This window comes from Lissotriton helveticus, chromosome 3_1, assembly GCF_964261635.1.
Source record: "Lissotriton helveticus chromosome 3_1, aLisHel1.1, whole genome shotgun sequence".
NCBI classification, from domain to species: domain Eukaryota; kingdom Metazoa; phylum Chordata; class Amphibia; order Caudata; family Salamandridae; genus Lissotriton; species Lissotriton helveticus.
In genome coordinates this window covers 396,782,505-396,804,750 of record NC_136061.1, presented here as the reverse complement: position 1 = coordinate 396,804,750, position 22,246 = coordinate 396,782,505, and the positions used below count along the sequence as shown (strand labels likewise).

At 45.0% G+C, this 22,246-nt stretch overlaps 2 protein-coding genes across 3 annotated transcripts in view; one reads left to right on the top strand and one right to left on the bottom strand.

Annotated features, from left to right (window-relative positions):
• Window positions 1–22,246, top strand: part of WDR81 (WD repeat domain 81) — a 187,134-nt gene that overhangs the window by 128,062 nt on the left and 36,826 nt on the right. For both annotated transcript variants that reach the window (XM_078680153.1, XM_078680154.1), the window contains 2 exons: window positions 6,580–7,278; window positions 11,456–11,601. In XM_078680153.1, the coding sequence (XP_078536279.1) occupies window positions 6,580–7,278; window positions 11,456–11,601 (845 nt within the window). The remainder of the gene's footprint in view (window positions 1–6,579; window positions 7,279–11,455; window positions 11,602–22,246) is intronic.
• Window positions 1–22,246, bottom strand: part of CRPPA (CDP-L-ribitol pyrophosphorylase A) — a 274,423-nt gene that overhangs the window by 219,070 nt on the left and 33,107 nt on the right. The window lies entirely within an intron of this gene.

Genomic DNA, 22,246 nt, shown 5'->3' with positions numbered 1-22,246 from the left:
TTATAAACATAGAGATATCATTTGGGTTTTCTTACAAAATGTATTTGTACAGATATAAAAAAATGTTTTTAAACTATATTTAAAATATTTAAAAATGTTTAATCATGTCCAGCCTGCATAAATTGGGTACCTAAATACAAATGGATATTGCCAGTGCTTAGTGATGGACTATTGTGAATTGGAAGTTTTTTAACTATGTCCATCATAGGTCAGGTGACAGCCTATCACGTGATGCTTTGGGTGATATTTGTTGGGGACACTGCACAAGCGTTTTAAGACTGGGATCGCCGAAAAGCGTCTTTGATTTGCACATGCATTTCACTTGATAAATATTTAAAGAAAAAAATTAAAAAAAGAACCTGCAACCGGAGCACATTGGAGTGTCCGTTTCTCCGTATACACCTGACAAAGCTGTTTGGAGTGTAACATGATATATGTATATATGTGTATATATGTATGTGTATATATGTATGTGTATATATATATATATATATATATATATATGTGTATGTATATATGTGTATGTATGTATGTTTGAGAGGGTATGTATGTTTGAGAGGGTGGACGTTCTAAGACTTAAGGCTTATGGTTTCTCCGCTTCAGACTTGTTGCGAAGAGATCTCGTTCAGACAGTGATGATCTTATGTAATTTCTAAATCGATTGTCGTTTCTTCTGAAACAGAACCTTTGCTTATACTGGGGCTTTGGGGTTGGGTGGACCTTTTCTGTCGTAGTCCATGTATGTCTTTTTCTAAGTGGCATTTCCAAATGCTGTGTGTTACCATATTTCTAGTACTACATTTGCCTTGGATATTGCTTCAGTGTGCTAAAATCCATAGTTTGACTTTTTTTGTCACCCATATAAGATTTCAATTGCGAGGGCCTTGATTTAAGTAAATGGCATGCTCACTGTTGCAGTTTGTGTGGGATTGTAATTCCCAATCCCAGATCTAGTTCTTTGGTGCTTTTGGTGAGTGCACAACTGCTGCAGATACTGCATAGACAGTGCCTTGTTTTTCCAGGATGGATCTCAGTTTTCCTTGTTTTATTCACCAGACTGCAATGGGTATGGTTTTCTCCAACACGTCCATTACACTTCTCGCTTGAAAGCAAGCATGGGGTCTCAAGAGGCTTCTGTTGCATATGTTCAGGATTTTCTAATGTTTATGAACAGTCTATTCCAGATGATTTCAAACTGGGGAGCTGGTGCTCACATAAGTAATTCAGTAAATCTCTGGCTTAGCATATGATTCCAAAATGGCATCTATTTTACCGATTTTAACCCGTTGCTTCTGCCTGATCATTGTATATTGTTCAGCATGGAGTAGTTTGTTCTCTTGCTCAAATACTCGATAAAAGGTACACTGTCTCTTTGTACTTTGGGATGTTAGAGTAATAAATTTGAATCTGTATGTTTATGGAACACATATGTCTATCCGCTGGGTAGGTGGTGTGTCGGTTCAGGGTGAACAAACCTTTCAGGTGAGGATTGCGGTTGTTGATCCATTGTACGAATAGTTGACCTTCTGCCTCCTCTCCCTCCGAATTGATAATATTATTAACCTATCAACACCAAATCTGAATTCCGTCCCTTAAAAGGTTCCTTGTGCGGTTACTCCACTGAATCTGAAATTAGTTAACTTGGAGATTGGCTAATCTTGGTGTTGGCACAAAATACAACACAAAATACAACAATTCTCTTTGGCTGGTCAGTTTCCAGAATTGAAGCTGGCATTATTTGGATCATAGCAGGCATAGAGAAACAGTCTGAGCCCAGGAACAGGCAGCAAGAAGCCTGATGGCAGGGAACACGAGCACCGGAGGCAAGAATATGGAGAAAAGGTGTCTGTAGCAAGGATTTGCAATAGGAGCTCAGGAGAAAAGGAGATTCTCAAGGGGCACAGGAGCAGGGCATTGCTTCAAAACCACAAGGAAAAATAAGTTGTAAGAGCGGTACTGCAGGTGAAAATAATCTTTCTCCTTCCCTCAGAGTCTTGAAAACTGCAAGGTAAGTAGACCCTCAAGGCTTTCTGGCATTGTTGTTTTCAGAATATTATATATTCACCATTCCATCTTTTAAGAATCACAACCAAGTGCACTGTGGGAGCTGTAGTTCATTCCATCAAGTAGAACTTTCCAAGACTTTTTAGAAAGGTTTCAAAACTTTTGTAGAGGAGATCCTCTTTTTTTATTAGATAGTTTCTTTCCCAGTCAAAGTTGACATGCAAGATGGAATCTAATTTGCTCTGGGAACCTCCTGTGATCAACGTAAACTTGTGTCTAGACATTGAGCTCTGGAGGTCCCTGAAATCACAATGACTATGAATCCGTTTCAGTTCAGCTGTGGAGTGCATTATCAAGCATCTGACCCACAACTGTTCGAACAGCCCTTCACCTGCATCTTCTTAGACCTCAAATCATGATTCCAGTGTGGAAGTGGGTCACATAAACCTACCAATATAAATCTGGGACTGGTCACTCAAGACTAGTTTTGTTCTAGTTGTGTTCCCTTTATAGGGGAAGACGAATATGAAAGCAGACACTCTAAATAGACTTTGGTGCTCCACACTAGTATGAGTTCAGTCTTGTAGTGCTGATGCGCTTGTGGCGGTTTTCAAGAACTTAGTTTTTCCACAAAGAGATTGATTTTCTATGGAGCCCTTCCCCTGCCTGAAATTTGCCTCATGACTAGTCCAGCAAGGGAAAAGGTGATTATTCACTCCTACCTCTCTTTTCTGATATTGAAATCTTAGTTGTGGAAAATATAAACCTATGGGTATTTTGTACTTTAAGAAAATAATCCACTAGGAGGCAATGTGAAAGCAAGTGCACACATATCTTGAAAGCAATTGGGCCCTGTGTGTTTTGCAGACAAGGGAAAACATTAAGATCAGGATCATACGCTCTGGGAAGTGATTTCTCTTGCAGTTAGGCTAATATGCCATGAAGATTCTTGTTCAATGTTGAATGACGCGCATCTTGAAAAGATGAGTTAGCAGCTCCATGCGTACATAAAGAAGTTGAGGGGTGAGATACCTCTGTTTTAAAATCTGTGTATAATATGTAAAGGCTTGTTTGGGGGATTTTCTTATTTTTTCCACTTCTTAATTCCAGTCTACCGATGTACTAGGTTTGTATGTTTTGTTGATGCCCTGTTTTATGGTTGTGTTGTGTTTTACTGCCTACTGTGAGTTACAGCATATTTTGGAGATGATGTTGGCTTCTAGTGGCAGTCTGTGATATTTTGGATAATTGGATGACAGTGTGCAAGATAATCTTCACTGGAAGATATGATAGGTCGATAGTTTATTAGGTCCCTGGAATCAAGATTATTTCATTTTCAATAGCAGAAGGATTTGTCTAGTTAGGATTCCTTCTGTAAGGGAGGTATTAGTTACACTGAGCAGTGACACGTGCCGCTCATGATACTGAGTGAGAGGCAGTCCCCGTGAAATCTGTTAGCTTTGAGGGAGGAATGTGGCAGCATCTTGAAGGAGGTCCATTTCAATATTAAGATCTTGTCTATTTCGTGACCCAGAAGAGATTCATGGTGTCGTACATGTCCTGGGAAGGAAGTTTTGAGTGTCTACATTTTGGATGAATTTGAAGCTACATTTGCTTCCTTTGTGGAGGAGTTACAATGGGTGGCTCTGGCTGTGCTGCTCGCTTGTGTGGCATGGAGCGTTTAAGGCCCGCAAGGTTAGCTTGGACTTTGGTTTTGCACCATTTCTTTTCTTGCAGAAGAGGAGCATTTTAACCTTCAAATAGTTGCTATGAATGATCCCTTTTATTAACAACACATATCGTGACAGGCTTTTGCAATTCAGATTATTCAGCGAATGCAGCTTACTTGAATAACCTGAATGGCACATTTTGTCTGGTTAGTGAGAGCGAGGCATACTTTTTTGGGACAATTTCATCTTTATCATCCCACAAGAGGTCTGACTCCTTTGTGGTAACTGAATTGTATCCTGGCCTCTCTCATGCAGAAACGTAGGCTTCTTGTGACATCAATTTGTTAACTTGGTAAACATAGCTTTGGTAACTATCAAGTTTGTTCGAGGTAAAATTCAGGCCCTTCAATCCAAAGATAATAATTTTATCTTCCTTAGGAAAATATTATCCTGTGGACTGTTTCTCTTTTTAGGTCAGAAGACCCAACAAATGTTTGTTTAAGTAAGGAAATCATTCTTCCTAGTTCTCACTTTAAACACGTTGCCTTCTCAGCTGAACAAACCCCTAACAATCTAATTGTCTCAAATATGCTAAAAAATTATAGTGAAAAAGCAAAACATACCAGCTTATAATTTATTTTGCATTTTGTTAAATTTGGAGTAAAGGTACGTTTGAGATTTCATTTTCTTTCTACTAGACTTAAGACCTTATTGGTAGCATTCGAGTGACATCATTGCAATTCGGGCCACTGCATGTTTTATTGTTTCAAGAAAATACTCACTCCTTGGAGGCATTTTATATCCATTAACACCTATTCAAATGCTAACTACTAGCTGGCAGAAATGGAAGAGCAAAATGCAGATTAGTCTCCACAAACCTCAGGCAGAGAAGATGTAACTTTCTAAAAAAGGCATGTTTCCTTGATATTTGGTCAAAATTCAACTTCACCATTGAGTTGGCTTTTTAATAACTAATGAAACCACCATTTTTAATATTTTTCTATCCGGTCCCATTCCTGAGACACAGTATTAGTATTTAACATTGCATCCCAATGTTTTCCTATGGAATAGACATCCTTGCTCAAGTGAAAATAGCTTTTGGGGCCTTTTATTGTTGGGACATGTGTAACATTAAACTTTTACATGTCCTACTTTTAAATAACATGCATCTTGCCCTATGGGCAATAAGGCCTGCTTAGGCGTGACAGAAATATTTAAACAAAAGTTAAAATGGGTGATTACGGCAGGTTAAATTTGCAGGTTAAAAGTGCAACAGGCAGGCTACAAATGGTAGGTCTGCAGTCCTGTTTAGAACTCACTGTAGTTAGTGGATGGCACAATGGGTGCTGCAGTCTGCTAATGACATGAGTACACTTTGCACAATGTACTAGGGACCTTCATAGGTAAGTTAAATTTGCCATTTAAGAGGAGCACTAGCAATTTATCACTAGTTAGCAGTGGTAAAGTACACATAACTCTACAGCCAGTTCAAATATAGTGGCCAGTAAAGGACAAAAAATCTAGAGTGACCACGCAGAAAGGCAGATTTCCAGTATGACATGTAGACTCTTCATATCCAGACTTCCATACAAGGACCCTCAAGTCAAGTCCCTTCATTGATTGATAAGGGATATTTGCATCTGGCATCTATTAGATGTCTACAACTCTAACCTAGCTACTTAGAAGTGAAGCGCTGTACAAGGGATGGCTCTACTATGCAGCGAGGTAGGAGGGCAGCACGTTTCAGAAGGGTGGGAGAGTGGATGGCCACTGGATGACATGGATTTGGGGGACTGAGGAAGAATGTACTTGCAGGGACTTCATTGCTCACATACTAGCCTGCCAGTACTGATTCTCGACCTGATGCAAGTGTAATTGCGCTCATCCAAGAAGCTGCTGCAAACATTGTTGTTCATTAGGAGTTACATGGATGCTTATTTACATGCTTGTTCAGACTCCCATATTGCAGCTGGCGTGACTCTCAGAGTACGTTATTTCCAAGTATTATATGTGTATGAACCACTCGCAGTGCCTCAGCCATGTTTTCTGCCTACCGTTGTTTCCGGTTTTCCTACTGTGTTCATTGTTCTGCTGATGTTCTTTCCTCACCCACAGTTATCAGCAGAATGTTGTTTGGGTACACTTTTTATTCGACTGGGTGTTGCATCAATACAACCTCTTGTTTTTAGCTTGTAGACCAGCTGAATATGGACAGGGTGAATTGGAATCATTCCAGCGTCGGGGATTGTGGAATGCTTCTGGTACTTCTACGCCAAAATGCCTACTGTGTACAGTAGCACATTTTCCATATATGAAAAGGCAGTGAATGCTTCACACTTTGGCAATATTCATCGAGTCAAAAACTACAGAGCTACACCATTGATTTATATGAGCACCTTTTCCGAAAGCTATAGCTTGAAATGCAATGGATACCAAAATGGCTAAGTGTGTGTCGTATAGCTTTTCCTGTGGGCACCTATACCTATAATCTGCCTTATGTATGGAACTACTTTTTATAAATGTAAGCCGTGGGAATGTTATGCTGCGTGGAGTTTACTTAACTGTAATACTTATTTTGCAGCTTTGTATCTGGTAGGCCTTAATCAGTGTCCCATCGAGCCTTTGCTCAAACAATAGATGGCACTCGGATTAAATTGGTCTGCAAATGTGACTGCTCTACAAAATAACTCAAGAGTGGCTTTACGCGTGTGCGGTTCCTGTCAACGTGATCCTCTTATGATCACACACATTTCCTCTGTTGTAGCCCACAGGTTAAGTTTCAAAATGCGTTCTGGATTCAGCCACCAGGTGGCAGGAATACGCAAATATTGTAATCTGTACAAGCTAAAAGTTACAAAACTAAAGTTAAAAATAAGATTGTTTTCTATGTTTTATCACTTTACAGGCGAGCTGGGCATCAGGCGTGTTGTTCCAAACCATGAATTGGTGAAGCGTTTGTCTGACATGTATGAGGGCACTGTTTGCCCACAGAGCAGGGACACGATTAAACAAGACCAGATGCTGCAGTCTGGTGTGCTGGACCAAGAGGTGAAAAGTAGCATCCCTGCACTGGGCCTTGAAGACGAGAGGCAGTCGGGCACATTCGGTAGTGTCCTCGTGGGCAACAGGATCCAGGTACCCAAGGATGTGCCGCCTCCGGGTACCAAGTCTCGCCGGGCTGAAGCGGATGACTTTAGCCCCCATTTCTCTGCCAATGATGAGAACACCCTGAAGCAGGACCTTCCCCGAGGGGCGCACATGCTGTGTGGCAACTGGCTGGCGTACTGGCAGTACGAGATTGGAGTCAGCCAGCAAGAGTCCCACTTCTGCTTCCACCAGATCAAGTTACAGAGCTTCCTGGGCCACTCTGGGGCCATCAAGTGTGTGGCTCCTTTGGGCGGGGAAGACTTCTTCCTGAGTGGCAGCAAGGACAGGACTGTCCGTCTCTGGCCGCTATACAACTATGGAGACGGCACAAGTGAGATGGAGCCGCGGCTCACCTACGCAGAGCACAAGAAGTCCGTCTTCTTCGTGGGCCAGTTGGAAGCCGTTCAGCAGGTGGTTAGCTGCGATGGAGTGGTGCACACCTGGGACCAAGTGACAGGTAAGAGAGGGAAAGTCTGATCATTTAAAGGAATATGCACAGAAAGAGAAAGGGGAGATGGGACCTTGCACTCCTGGGGCATGTGTCCTGTAGGGGCCAGTGCTTTAAATGGGCAGGTACTGTCCGGACGGAGTACCAGCCCTTTTATTTATTTTGAGACTGAGAGTACCGGCACTTATGAAGAGAAATGCTATACTTTTAATTGGAGAATACAGGCACTTCTCAAAAACAAGCAGGTACTCTGGTATAGAGTACCTGCACTCTTATTTTCCCATTTCAAGCACTGGTAGGAGCGAAGGAATTCTGCCCAATGCAAAAGATGAAAACTGTGTGGGAAAGAAGTGTGATATATTTGGTGTGCATACCTAGGGAGGAGTGGCGAGTAGGAAGAATCCACACAATTATGATTATTTTTTTCACAAAATACTTGACGGAGGCACAGTGCACTGAATCTCTTTTAAATCCTCAGTGGTTCTGGGGAAGCAAAAAAACTGTATATTGGATCCTTCTAGGACCTTAGGAGGGAGAGGTCTTTCTACCCAAATCTGCCATAAACAATTTATTGAAAGTGCCAAAAAGCGCCTTACAAAGCTCATAAGTAAAGAACTAGATACAGTTATGTTAAATTATGTCAATTATGTTACAAAAAAATAACCTCCAATGACTAGTTTCCTTAGGCACTATCAATGTTATTTCCATTGTAGTCTTTGGTGTGAAAAGTTGAATTGTGCCTCCATCTAGTGGGCATATGTGAGACTTCTTGATTCCTTCATTACTTTTACTCCTTCCCATTTCTTTTCAGTGTGAATCTCGCTATCTTTTTTTGCTATCCCTAACCCATTTGTGACCGCTGACCATACAAATCGATGACCATGATAAGCGCTTCCAACTTCTTTACTTCCAGTTCTACACTGGATGCCACTTCATTCGCCTGTCATACCCCCATTCTTCTGCAACGTTCCACAACCAACCAGTGACCGCTAACTCTCCCCCATGGCCTTACTCTTCACTGACCCCATGCCCTGTCCATGGCCTCTCAGTATTGGTTTATGTGCCTCAGCTTTTCTCTTCATTTACTTGAACCCTGTTGGTGACCTCGTTCTCTAGTCTTTAGAAGTACGGGGGGGTTGATTCAGTTAAGGGGATCAGAGGTGGAATCTCTAACAATATTTACCAACAATAGTACCTCTGACACCATAGATACAAACTCAGTTTTTTCACACAGAAGTCCCTTTTATTGACTCTGCGTTATTGTTCATTTGATTCTCTTTATATTATTTAACATTGGTATCCGCATTCTTTTCAAAGGCTCTCCTTTTTTACACAGAAAAATTATAGTGGTTGTTGCCACGACTGAATATCACAAAAAACATATATAACTTTACACAACAAAACATATATACATTCGCAAAGCGATCAAAAGAAAAGGGTTAGACTGTACACTTCATTATATTGTGGTCATTTCTAGTCATCCTACTATACTTGAACCAACTTTGAATCTGGGGTAGAGGTGTATCCCTCAGATTTTTGGTAGAATCAGTAGTCCCAGATAGTGTAGGAGAATGTTACTGTCCGAAATTATGCTCTTCAAGGTATAAGTCTTTTTTCTTTTTTATACATGTGAGTTTGGTAGTTGAGCATAGAGGTCTCCAATCCACTAGATAATGCCCTAATTGGCATTATCTAGTGGATTGGAGACCTCTATGCTCAACTACCAAACTCACATGTATAAAAAAGAAAAAAGACTTATACCTTGAAGAGCATAATTTCGGACAGTAACATTCTCCTACACTATCTGGGACTACTGATTCTACCAAAAATCTGAGGGATACACCTCTACCCCAGATTCAAAGTTGGTTCAAGTATAGTAGGATGACTAGAAATGACCACAATATAATGAAGTGTACAGTCTAACCCTTTTCTTTTGATCGCTTTGCGAATGTATATATGTTTTGTTGTGTAAAGTTATATATGTTTTTTGTGATATTCAGTCGTGGCAACAACCACTATAATTTTTCTGTGTAAAAAAGGAGAGCCTTTGAAAAGAATGCGGATACCAATGTTAAATAATATAAAGAGAATCAAATGAACAATAACGCAGAGTCAATAAAAGGGACTTCTGTGTGAAAAAACTGAGTTTGTATCTATGGTGTCAGAGGTACTATTGTTGGTAAATCTCGTTCTCTAGTCATCCCAGGGGTGTGGAATTCAATAAAATATCAATTTGTCCATGGGGGCAGGTTGCTTCATAAATCTACTTGTCCTGTAACAAAATCCACTTGTCCCTTTGGTGCCATGCAGTGCAGCGACAAATTATGGCAGCAATCTCATTATATAAGAGCTCTGATATAGTCTCTCTGATTATGCCAGGGCTCATACCATAGTAGTGTTTGAATACTTGCAATCCCCTTATGTTAGCACGTTTCCGCAGATCTACATACTGGGCTGAAGGTACTGGTAAGCAATAGTTTCAGGGTTAGAATGCCCTTTTGAGTCTGTGCAAACCTACTAACTTGCATGTTTTAAGGGCCTTCAACAACTCTCCTCTAATCTTTTCCCATACTGAGAAATGTTGGGAATTTACTCCTGACAATGGCAGACATGAACCTTCTTCCAGAGTTGGGTTGGAGGGAAAGTGAACTTGCAAACACTCAGATTTTCACATGAGCACATCTACACATGCATATTTTCTAAAATGCAGTTCACAAATATTTTCTAGGAGTACTACTTCTTGTCCTACTTCTGTAAATTCTTGGGAATTCACGAAAGCTGTGTAACTGCACTTAATGCAAGGACATATACAATGGGTCTACTTTTGAGACTTTCTTTAATAATTGGACCCCTAATTTGATCTGGCGTTGACCGTGACCTTTTGTGTTTATTAAAATTCTGTCTCTCTCTCTCTCTGTGTATTGGCTGGCTTCACTGTGAGTGACAACATTCTGCTCTTTCACATGGAGCATATCTGCACACAAAGTAGTTTTGTTCAGTTCCAGTAACTACGGTGGCAGTGTGTGCTTTTTGTGACCTCCCACATTTTTTTTTTGCTTTTGCCAATGTTTGTTATAATGGTGAGGGCCCAGCAGCTCCCACACCAATAAGGTTTTACAAAAACAATGACAAAATAAGTCACAAATTAACAAAACAAAAAAGCTGACCACCAATTTCAGACCTACTGGCTTTGCCAATGCTTGTATGTTTTAGTTTCTCATAATCCTGTTGAAACTGGCTACACTGATTTTCCATTATGCATATTTTTCGGAAATACTAGCATACATCAACACATGTTACTAAATGATGCAGCAAAGAAATGGCACCTGAAATTCTACAGTAGTTTAGCAAAGTGTTTTTTTCCTGCTTTAATTTTTTTAAAACTTTTTTTAAAGCAAAAAATCATCAATCTTGCTTTTAAGCTTCTGCAAATAGTGCATCAATCATAGGGCATTCTGGGAGCATTATTAATGGCCTAATCTTGCTAAACTTTAAAACCGTGTGTACACAGTTTTATACTGGAATCATTGTCAGTAGTGCATTTGGAGCTTACATTTACTTAAAGCGTTCACCCTAATTATAAAGACTTTCAATTAATGAACCATAAATACAAGTTTGAGAATGTGCCATGCGGACAGAATAATGTACCTGTAAGCAACATTTTGTTCATAATGGTCTGTCAATGACACACTGTAATATGTATATGATGGGTATGCAATGTGATTCCTGTGCAATGTTATCAATAAAGACAAGTTAAAAAAAATATACAAGTTTGAACAGCATTAACATATGGGCAAAAATATTACCTTCACTGTGGTACTGCAACCTGGCAGCCAAAAGGTGTGTGCTGCAGGGGGTTGGGCCTACTTGTTCCAAGTACAAAATACACATGAAAACTTGTTGGCCTGACCCCAAACAATATGTCCTGGGCGCTGGGCTTTAGGCATTCCACAACCCAGTCAGCCCTCTCCCTTTCTTAGGCTTCACTGATTCGTCTCTTTCTTGTGGTCATTGGTCCTAATCGAGTTTCCTCTTTCTTCACTGTCCCATGCTAGGCACTGGTACCTTCTGTCTATGTGGTTTACTAGCCCACCATGGTCACTCCCACCAGGTTTCCTTTTCACCCTCTATCACGTCGTCTGTCTTCAGCTCTGTGTAACTTGGTTTTCTCTTTTCTTTCTGAAAGGTAAAACTCTGCGCACAGATGAAGCAGTGGACAGTCGTCACCCAATCACCGCTGTGGCCACCATGCCACCTCCGCACTGTAGCATGGCCGTGGCAGGAACAGACTCGGTCATTCGTTTTATAGACCACAGAAAGCCAGGGCTTCAGGTAGGGACGCCTCACTCTGTCATCTCTAGTGTAATTTGTCTTACCTTACTGTCACTGTGATGATTATTAATATACCTAACTATTAATAGGTTGGTGCACACCCTGGATATATTGTAAGTATGTAACAAATCATCGCAAGTTACTATGGTAACACGGTCTTGTTATATGATTATTAATGTGCCACAGGTCATGTGCCATAGTAAGGACAGACTAGCAGCTCTGACGTCCAACTACAATGTTGCCTTTTATTCCCCAGGCCATGCCTTCTCGCCACACCTACTGTTCACTGCCTTACTCTTAGCAGGTGACCTGTTTGATTTTCCTGTCCAGGGTGTGGAATACCCTACTCCTGAATTGGATGCTCATCATTTATCATAGTTGTAAATTATATAGACGTGTCCGCTCAGCACTATCAAACACTTTTAAGCACTGTGATGATTTGAGCCATAGCCATTTATTTGGGGTCCGTATCTTAATAAAACAAGCATTTGCAATGCAATAAGTCTCGCATTATTAAAGTTTGAGCTATTGGCATTGCTAAATAATGCAACACCAATAGCTCAAACTGTATTAATGCGAGACCTATTGCATTGCAAATGCTTGTTATGGTCTGGATTGACAGCTCAGCTGTGGCCAGACAATTATGTAAGAATTATCAGGAGAAGGGCTTTGGCTCCTCCCTACATGTTAGGAGCTGGCAGTTGTTATAGGAGTCTAGTGGTGCTGAGGAGATTTTTTTTATATATCCATTTGAATTGGATTTTCCTATGGTGATGCTGTCAGCACTCTTAATGAGTTTGACATACGATTTAGCTTAGACTTGTTTATTTGTCTTTATGACCTCGTGTCTAAAAATGATGCGAGGACGCCTCCTTTTAATGCTGAAACCATGGCGCAAAAGGGTTTATATTTCAGAACCCACACACCCAATGTTCTCCCTCTATCACTCCCGCCCCAGTTCAGTTCAACCCTTTTTGGTGCAAACTGCCCTGTCATGTTTTAAATTGGGGTTTTATTTCTGTTTCCTTTCTCTGTCCCTGTGTTTTCATTTTTCACTTTTCCAGCATGTGTATTTTTTGTCATGTCTTTGTCCAGGGTCATAGCAGAGGCAGGCCTCAGTGTGGCAGTTGCCTACGGCAGGACAGGAGCATGGCCCATCCATGCGCTGTCATTTCAGAGGTGACCGGTCCCGGGTAAAGGTGGCTGCATTCGGAAACCCTTGTTCACCAGAGCTCCCGCCGTGGCCGGAGCCTTCAGGTCGGATATGACGCTTAGAGATACCTGGGAATATCCGGGCAGGCAGCGTTGAGGGATACTTACCATTCCTTTTATACCTTTCACCCTGAGACACAACTCGGACTAATGCCAGAGGCAGGAAGTGTTTTCACTCACTGCAGTCACGCGCCCCTTCAGGGCTGACTGAGGGCGATGTGGTCTCTCCGGTAGAGACCAAGCATCTCTGTCACTCAGGTGCAACAGAGATGTGGACTGTACCAAGGTGAGTGGATGCGGGTGGAGCCCCTCACACACCAGCACTTCTGCAAACATCACACTGTGCCATTCTATCACTCCCTGGTGACGGGCACAGCCAGGGAGGGGCACGCGAGCATGCTCAAGCACCGGAAGCAAATTTACGTCTCAGGGAGCGATTTTAATGGGAAAGTGAGTGCAGATACTTGCCAGCTTCAGGAGGGTAGCCCTGGAGCGCCACCTAATGGCAAAGCCGGGGGGCAGCTACAAAGCGGGGATGTGTTGAGATTGGCATTGTTTTGTGTGCATCAGCGGTTGGAGGCCGCAGAGCCCAATAGTGCAATAATTGTCTCATACATTTTCAAAAACATACTTTATGAAAGGAAACCAGAGATACGTTCTGTGCCCCCAAGGGAGAGAATTGAGATGTTGTCATGTCCCCACCATGCAGTGGATCAGAGATAGGGTTCAAACCGCATTAATGAACCTGTATTCAGACGAGCTGCTGGGGGCACACAGGTAAAAACTCACCTGTCGGATTTCAAATGCGCATTCCATGTGGACCCCTGGCATGGCATGGCATGACTGGAAGGACTGACCTATTTCATGGACTGCCCTTGCTGGCAGCAGTCCTCACAGAGGCATCTCAAACTAGAGGAGGTTGAAGCTGTGCAATAAATCCGTTGCAGTTAAAACAGGCCCGCGAGTGGTGCGCGTGCGCCACTGCGAGGCATATGTTTTCACTTATCGTGCCCGTGTCTGGGCACGATAATCGAAAACCTATGGGCTTTGGTGCACGTATCAGACACCAATAGTCCATGGGCGGAGCAATGCGCCCGCCTTTGGCCTATTGCGTGCTCTGTTACAAAAAAACACGCACGCAAAGCCCAATAGCGGAACCCAACAGGAAAAGCACACGCACAAGCGTGTGCGATTCCTGGGTCCGTTTTCAAACCCCGGACAAAAAGGGTCTCGCCTGCCCGAGCACTGCTGCGCAGTGCAACGCAGGGCACGAGCCCTAAAAAATGTATAGTAGCAGCTTGACTTACAGAGGACTGAGCTGATGGGAGCAGATAGAGAAGTGTTAAGAGGGAAGAAAGAGCAACGGGGCTCCTTTCTAGATGAGTATGAGTATGAGTCTAGAAAGAAGGAACTAAGAAGCTGAGAGGTTCATAAGGTGTTTTGGGACTGGAGGAGATGACCCAGGACAACAGACCAGACAGAAACAAGATGGCACTTTGGGAAAGAATGTTCCAAGACTATAGCGTTCCCATGGAGAACTGTACAAGATAGGAAGCCAGACTTGCAAGATAGGCGCTGACCTGAAAACTGTAGTTTATCGAAGAGATCTCACTATTCGATATGAAGTTTCCATTTAGACCCTGTCTGTGCCCACTGCACAGCACATATAGAACCAAAGCCACAAGATGGTGCACGGTGTGGCAGTAATGTTGGGAAAGTCTTGGGTAAGGAAGTGAGCAGAAGCAGTATGTTCTTCTCCCTCGCTTTGTGTTTATTGCCCAAAAATGCTACCCTTACATTTCTATGAATGAGACCGTCGTGCCCATAGGCGTTAGCAAGGCACAATTATGCTTTTATTGGTAAATGGAAGCCCTTCCAACCGCGAGAGACATTTGGATCCCCTCTCGCGAGTATGGCCGGCTACAGAGCAACTTGTTCAAAGAACCCTGGGTGTTGAGTCGAATCGAGCCTGCCTGTAGGTATCTTATCTGCTGGGGTGAACATGAATTTAGTATTCTGAGTGACATGGACTGAGAAGAGCCTGAGATTAGTGGGCTCTGCTTCTCAGTAAGGCTAAAGCACTTAGTACAGAGGATGTAGACCTGAAAGATCTACAGCCCGTATTGGGTGTGTGCACATCTTACTCCTTCATATAACCAAGACATTTTTTGTATGAAGTTGGCCAATGATTTGTGCCATAATTGTTGTACCTGCATTGAGCCGCAAGCATAACTTTTGAGTAGTACCTCAACCAAAACACTGTCTGGTTTGACTCGCAGTGTGACAGCACACGTTTGTTCAAAACAGCCCTCTGGGATTCAGCACCGCTTCTACATGTCTGATCTACTAACTTAATTTGCACTGATAACAATAGTGACTTGATAACTTTTGGAGCAGATTAATTCTCTAGTGACTTTTAGCATTTTCAGCCTGTTTACCACAGAGTTATCCCATGGAATGTTTAAAAAATATTGTAAAAATTTTTCTAAGACCTTTCAGTTCGTTTATATGTTACCTGTGTTGTAGTTTGATCAACTGATGTAAACGTGCAACATGCACTACTATATCCGAGGGCGCCTTGCTACTTGGGCCAGGCTACCAAGGGCAAGACAGGAATTCTATTCTCCTAGTCATGCTGTTTGTGCCTGGCCGGAGTTCAATCACATTAAGACTCCTTCCTCTCACCACCTTTCCACGCCACATACCATTTTAGTTGCCTGTTGTGTGCCGTAGGAGGAGTGGTTTCCGCAAAAAACAAAGGCGGCTACTGTTAATTATTTGTTCGAGGCATATGAGCTGCAGATTACACACTATGCATAGATGACCACCTACTGTTGGGCCCGGATGTTTGCAGTTTGTTTTGTTGTAGAAAAGTTTTTGGAAGTCACGGGATAGGTGACTCCTCCTTTGGATGATACTGCACATGGGCATCGGCTCCATCCCCAGATTGTTTTTTCTGCCACCGGGCTCGGATGTGTTTCCAGCGCTCCGTGTTGAAACCGATTTCCGTCGGCGCACAATCCTCACCAGCTTCGAGAATTCAGTTTAGAACGAGTTTCCAATTGACGCTACTCTATCAACATCCAGGACTTCGATTCCGGTCGCCGTCGAAGGCCTTCGGGCCCAACTAGGCCTCGACTCCAGCTCATGGAAAGGACGCCATTTAAAAAGTGTCCTCAATGTGGGTCGAAGTTTCCCCACACCGACCTTCATGAGGTGTGTAACCTTTGCCTCTCCCCGTAGCACGAGGCCAGAGACTGTTCTTCTTGTGCCTCCTTCCGCTCCAAGAAAACGATCCGGGACCGAAGAGCTCGGAGAACAATGGCTCAAAGATCTTCAGCTCCGATTCCAGAGGACATCTTGGAGGAAGGCGTCGACGTCCCAGAACAACATGGCGTGGACAGCAACTCCGAGGCAGAAGATACCGATGTCGAGGACATCACTCCAGCACAGTGGGTCGTAAGTAAGACCGTCGACTCCGACCCTTCCTCGACACACCCCAAAAAGGCTCAGGTCAAACCCTCGCCCTCTGGCTCGGGTACACACCAAGACACTGCTTCTACTGCCCCACCTTCGGGCCGGGCTAAGAAGCTAACAAAGCCTTCAGGCGACTCGGACTCGAGTCGACCTCCACACGGTGCAGACGCACAACTACCGGCACCGAAAAAGACACCATCGGTTGCCACGCCCACAGCGAAACCATCGGCACCGAAACGGGCAGTTACTACATCGGCACCGAAACCAAGGTCGGTGCCAGGCAAAGCTTAGGATCCGAAGAAACAACCCGATCCGAAACCTTCATCGCCACCGAAAAAATCGCCTGAGCCGAAAAAACATTCGAAGCCATAAAAGATCCCAGCTTCTCCTGTAAAAGACATTACCAAAAAACCAAAAGAAGCAACTTTGGTGCCAAAACCTTCCTCCACACCAAAAGATCACAGTTCTTCAGAGGACCCTGCACAAAAGACTTTGGTGAAAGATCCAACTACTGGTCGACTAACTTTAAGTTCAAAGAAACGACCACTAGAAACACCAGCACCGGCTCCTCCTCCAAAGAAGAAGGACATAGCTACTTCCCCGCTAAGAGTGCCTTCCCCTTCTCCTCCACCTACGCCATCACCACCTGTTTCCCTGCCACAGCATTCCCCTACACACACTATCATACATGATGATAATGGGGATGATAGCTCTGATGACATAGGGGGTAACCCAGATGATCCATCTATTCCCCCAGGCTCACCTGACCCATGGGACGATTATAACACGCCTGACGTTCCAAATGTCCCTCAAGATGACATATACCGCTCTAGGCCTTCCCCGCCAGAAGACACTATGGGTTTTAATCAGTTGGTACACAGAGCTGCGCAATATCATGGGGTGGATATGCATACAGACACAGTAGAGGAAGACTTCCTACTAGATACATTTGACAATGCACAAAGATCTTCATCCATTTTACCCATGCTCAAAGGAGTGATTAAACACGCCCCTGAGGTTTTCAAAGACCCAGTTAGAACTCAGGTCATCAACCCAAGAATAGAGAAAAAATATAAAGCTGCACCCTCAGATCCAGTTACATTAAAGGCCTAGTTCCGCTAGACTCGCTTGTATTTTCTAACGCAAGCAAAAGGGCTAATTCACAAACGTCAGGTGAGGCTCCCCCACCTGACAAAGAGTCTAAACTCCTTGATGCATCAGGGAAGAGAACCGCCTCACAAGCAGCAAACATGTGGCGTATCGCCAATACACAAGCATTATTGGCACGTTACGACAGAGCACACTATGGTGAACTAGAGTCACTGATGCAGCACCTCCCGGATAAGTACAAAGATAGAGCTAATGAGCTTATCCAAGAAGGGAAAAATATAACTAACATCTCAATTCGTTGTGCACTTGACGCAGCAGACACCTCCTCCAGGGCAGTTAACACAAGTGTTTTGCTGCGTAGACATGCGTGGCTACGCATATCAGGTTTTAAACCCGAAGTCCAGAGCGCTATACTCAATCAACCCTTTGATGAGCAAAACTTATTCGGACCCAAAGTGGACGTATCCCTTGAAAAAATGAAGGATACAGACACAGCAAAATCTATGGGAGCCTTGCAGTCGCAGGCTCCCAGACGTTCATTTCAACACTCATCCTATAGAGGTAACAACAGAGGATATGCTTCAGACACAGCATCCACCTCCTACAAAGCCCCCACACAATCTACATATAGTAAGGGCTACCAAAAGGGTGGTTATAGAGGTAACAACAACAAGGGCAGAGGCAAGACCAACAATTCCATCTCTGCCTCCACCCCTACCCAATGACTCCCCTCCCCTTCCCCCGCCCCATTCCACTCTGGTCGGGGGGAAGACTCCAACAATACCTGCCAGCCTGGGAAAACATCACATCAGACAGGTGAGTGCTTCAAATAATCCAGTCAGGTTACTGTTTAGAACTAACATCCACCCCCCCAAACATACCACCCAGACAGCATCCAATGTCACAAGAACATTTGACACTGCTCAGACAGGAAGTGGTATCTCCCCTGCAGAAAAATGCAGTAGAAATAGTTCCAAAGCATCAGCACAACAAGGGAGTATACTCCCTATATTTCTTAATTCCAAAGAAGGACGGATCTCTGGGATCTATTCTAGACCTCAGACCTCTAAACATTTACATACAGTCAGACCATTTTCATATCGTCACACTTCAACAAGTCCTTCCACTCCTGTTACAAAACGACTTCCTTGTAACTCTAGATCTCAAGGATGCGTACTTCCACATTCCTTTCCACACAGTGCACAGAAAATATCTCAGATTTGTGCTAGACGGGCAGCACTACCAGTTCAAAGTGCTCCCATTCGGAGTCACAACAGCACCAAGAGTGTTTAGCAAATGCCTAGCCGTCGTAGCAGCACACTTAAGAAGACAGCAGATTCACGTCTTCCCATAGCTGGACGACTGGCTCATAAAAACAAGCTCATACGACCAGTGTGTACAACACACTTCCGCCACAATTCTACTACTCCACAACTTGGGATTCACAGTAAAACACACCAAGTCACAAACACAACAATACCTTGGTGCTACAATAAACACCCAATTAACATTAGCTTATCCCTCTCCAGCCAGGATAACAAGTGTACAAACGCTACTAACAAAATTCAAACCACAACACTCGCTTCCAGCTCGAGTGTTCATGCAACTCATAGGAATGATGGCATCTTGCATATTTATAGTACCTCACGCAAGACTGCAAATGCGTCCACTTCAAGAGTGCCTAGCACGACAGTGGAACCAGGGTCATGGTTAATTAACAGACCTAGAGTTGGTAGACAGTCGAACTCCTCGCTCTCTGCAATGGTGGAGCACAAAAAACCTTTCAAAGGGCCGACTGTTCCTAGAGCCAGTTCCCCAAATAATCATGACAGCGGACGCGTCACTCTCCGGTTGGGGAGCTCACCTACTGCATCACACCATGAAAGGCAGGTGGACACCGCAACAAAAACTACTCCACATCAACCACTTAGAGTTGCTAGCTGTCTTTCTAGCCCTAAAAGCATTTCAAACTCAAGTGTCAGGCAAAGCTGTCTTAGTCCGCACAGACAATATGACAGCGATGTACTACATAAACAAACAAGGCGGGACACACTCTCTGCAGCTCTCTCAGTTAGCACAGCAGATATGGAGATGGGCTATACCTCTAAAGATCTTCCTCTTAGCCCAATATGTCCCAGGAGTACAAAACACCATGGCAGATCTACTAAGTCGACAGACACAGCAGATCCACGAGTGGGAACTTCATCCGCAAGTTCTTCAACCTTTTTTCCAAACATGGGGACAACCTCAGATGGACCTCTTCGCCACCCACGAAAATGCAAAATGCCCAAACTTCGCCGCCAGTCCCATCCATTGTCCAAAGGCAATGCGATATGGATGAACTGGTCAGGACGATTTGCATATGCTTTTCCTCCTCTCCCACTACTTCCATTAGTGGTACGCAAACTACAGCAACATTCCCTAACACTCATTCGAGTTGCTCCAACTTGGGCCAGACAACTGTGGTACACCACAATGCTGCAACTATCTGTGGTGCCACATCAAACAAGCATTGGAAATGCAATAGGTCTCGCATTAGAAAAGTTGTAGTTATTGGTCTTGTAAATGACATTTTTTATTTATTTGTTTGTTTTTAAAATTGCTAAATTGATGGCTTTGTCATTTACAATGCCAATAGTTATAACTTTCGCGAATGTGACACCTATAGCATTTGGAATGCAACATATTTTGTATTTACGTCACTTAGATGGCAGCTCTGGTCGTTAGGCCACATCTATAGAGAGCAGGAGAGTGCAGCAGGGGAGAGAAGCACAGCAATGCAATAGGTCTCGCATTAGGAAAGTTTGAGCTATTGGTATTGTAAAGGACACATTTTTTATTTATGTGCTTGTTTTGAAAATAGCGAAATTAATAGCTTTGTTATTTACAATGCCAATAGTTTTATCTTTCGCAAATGTGACACCTATTGTAACACAATATGTGTTGTGAGGGTGAGGGGTTGAGGGTGAGTGAGGGTGAGGGTGAGTGAGGGTGAGGGGTTGAGGGTGAGGGGTTGAGGGTGAGTGAGGGTGAGGGTGAGTGAGGGTGAGGGGGTGAGGGGTTGAGGGTGAGTGAGGGTGAGGGGTTGAGGGTGAGTGAGAGTGAGGGTGAGGGGTTGAGGGTGAGGGTGGGTGAGGGTGAGTGAGGGGTTAGTGAGGGTGAGTGAGGGTGAGGGTGAGTGAGGGTGAGTGAGTGAGGGTGAGTGGTGAGAGTGAGTGAGGGTGAGGTGAGTGAGGGTGAGGGGTTGAGGGTGAGTGAGGGTGAGGGGTTGAGGGTGATGAAGGTGAGTGAGGGTGAGGGGTGAGGGTGGGTGAGGGGTTGTTGAGGGTGAGGGTGAGTGAGGGTGAGGGTGAGTGAGGGTGAGTGAGGGTGAGGGTGGGTGAGGGGTTGAGGGTGAGTGAGGGTGAGTGAGATGAGGGTGTGTGAGGGGTTGAGGTGAGGGGGTGAGGGTGGGTGAGGGGTTGAGGGTGAGTGAGGGTGAGGGGTTGGGTGAGGTGAGTGAGGGTGAGGGTGAGTGAGGGTGTGTGAGGGTGAGGGTGAGGGTGGGTGAGGGGTTGAGGGTGAGTGAGGTTGAGGGTGAGTGAGGGTGAGGGGTTGAGGGTGAGTGAGGGTGAGGGTGAGTCAGGGTGGGTGAGGGTTGAGGGTGAGTGAGGGTGAGGGGTTGAGGGTGAGTGAGAGTGAGGGTGAGTGAGAGTGAGGGTGAGAGGGGGTTGAGGGTGAGGGGTTGAGGGTGAGGGGAGTGAGGGTGAGGGGTTGAGGGGTTGAGTGAGGGTGAGGGGTTGAGGGTGAGTGAGGGTGGGGGTTGAGGGTGAAGGAGTGAGGGTGAGTGGTGTGGGTGAGTGAGGGTGAGGGTGAGTGAGGGTGAGGGTGAGTGAGGGTGAGGGGGTGGGTGAGGGTGAGGGTGAGGTGAGTGGGGTGAGTGAGGGTGAGTGAGGGTGAGGTGAGGGTGAGTGAGGGTGAGGGGTGAGGGTGAGGGGTGAGGGTGAGTGAGGGTGAGGTGTGAGGGTGAGTGAGGGGTGAGGGTGAGGTGAGGTTGAGGGTGAGTGAGGGTGAGGAGGGGTGAGGGTGAGTGAGGGTGAGGGGTGAGGGGTGAGGTGAGGGTGAGGGTGAGGGTGAGGGGTGAGGGTGAGTGAGGGTGAGTGAGGGGTGAGTGAGGGTGAGGGTGAGGGTGAGGGGGTGAGGGTGAGGTGAGGGTGGGTGAGGGTGAGGGTGGGTGAGGGTGTGAGGGTGAGGGTGAGTGAGGGTGAGGGTGAGTGAGGGTGAGGTGAGGGTGAGGGTGAGGGGTGAGGGTGAGAGGGTGAGGGTGAGGGTGAGGGTGAGTGAGGGTGAGGGTGAGGAGGGTGAGGGTGAGTGAGGGTGAGGGGTTGAGGGTGAGTGAGGGTGAGGGGTTGAGGGTGAGGGTGAGTGAGGGGTGAGGGTGAGTGAGGTGAGGGTGAGGGGGGTGAGGGTGAGGTGAGGGTGAGGGTGAGGGTGAGGGTTGAGGGTGGTGAGGGTGAGTGAGGGGTGAGTGAGGGTGAGGGTGTGAGGGTGAGGGGTTGAGGGTGAGTGAGGGTGAGGAGTTGAGGGTGAGGGGTGAGGGTGAGGGTGAGGTGTTGAGGGTGAGTGAGGTGAGGTGAGGGGTGAGGGTGTGGTGAGGGTGAGGGGGGGGTGAGGGTGAGGGAGGTTGAGGGTGAGTGAGGGGTGAGGGGTTGAGGGTGAGGAGTGAGGGGTGTGTGAGGGTGAGGGGTTGAGGGTGAGTGAGGGTGAGGGGTGAGGGTGAGTGAGGGTGAGGGGTTGAGGGTGAGGGTGGGTGAGGGTGAGTGAGGGGTGAGGGGTTGAGGGGTGAGGGTCGGGGGTGAGGGTGAGG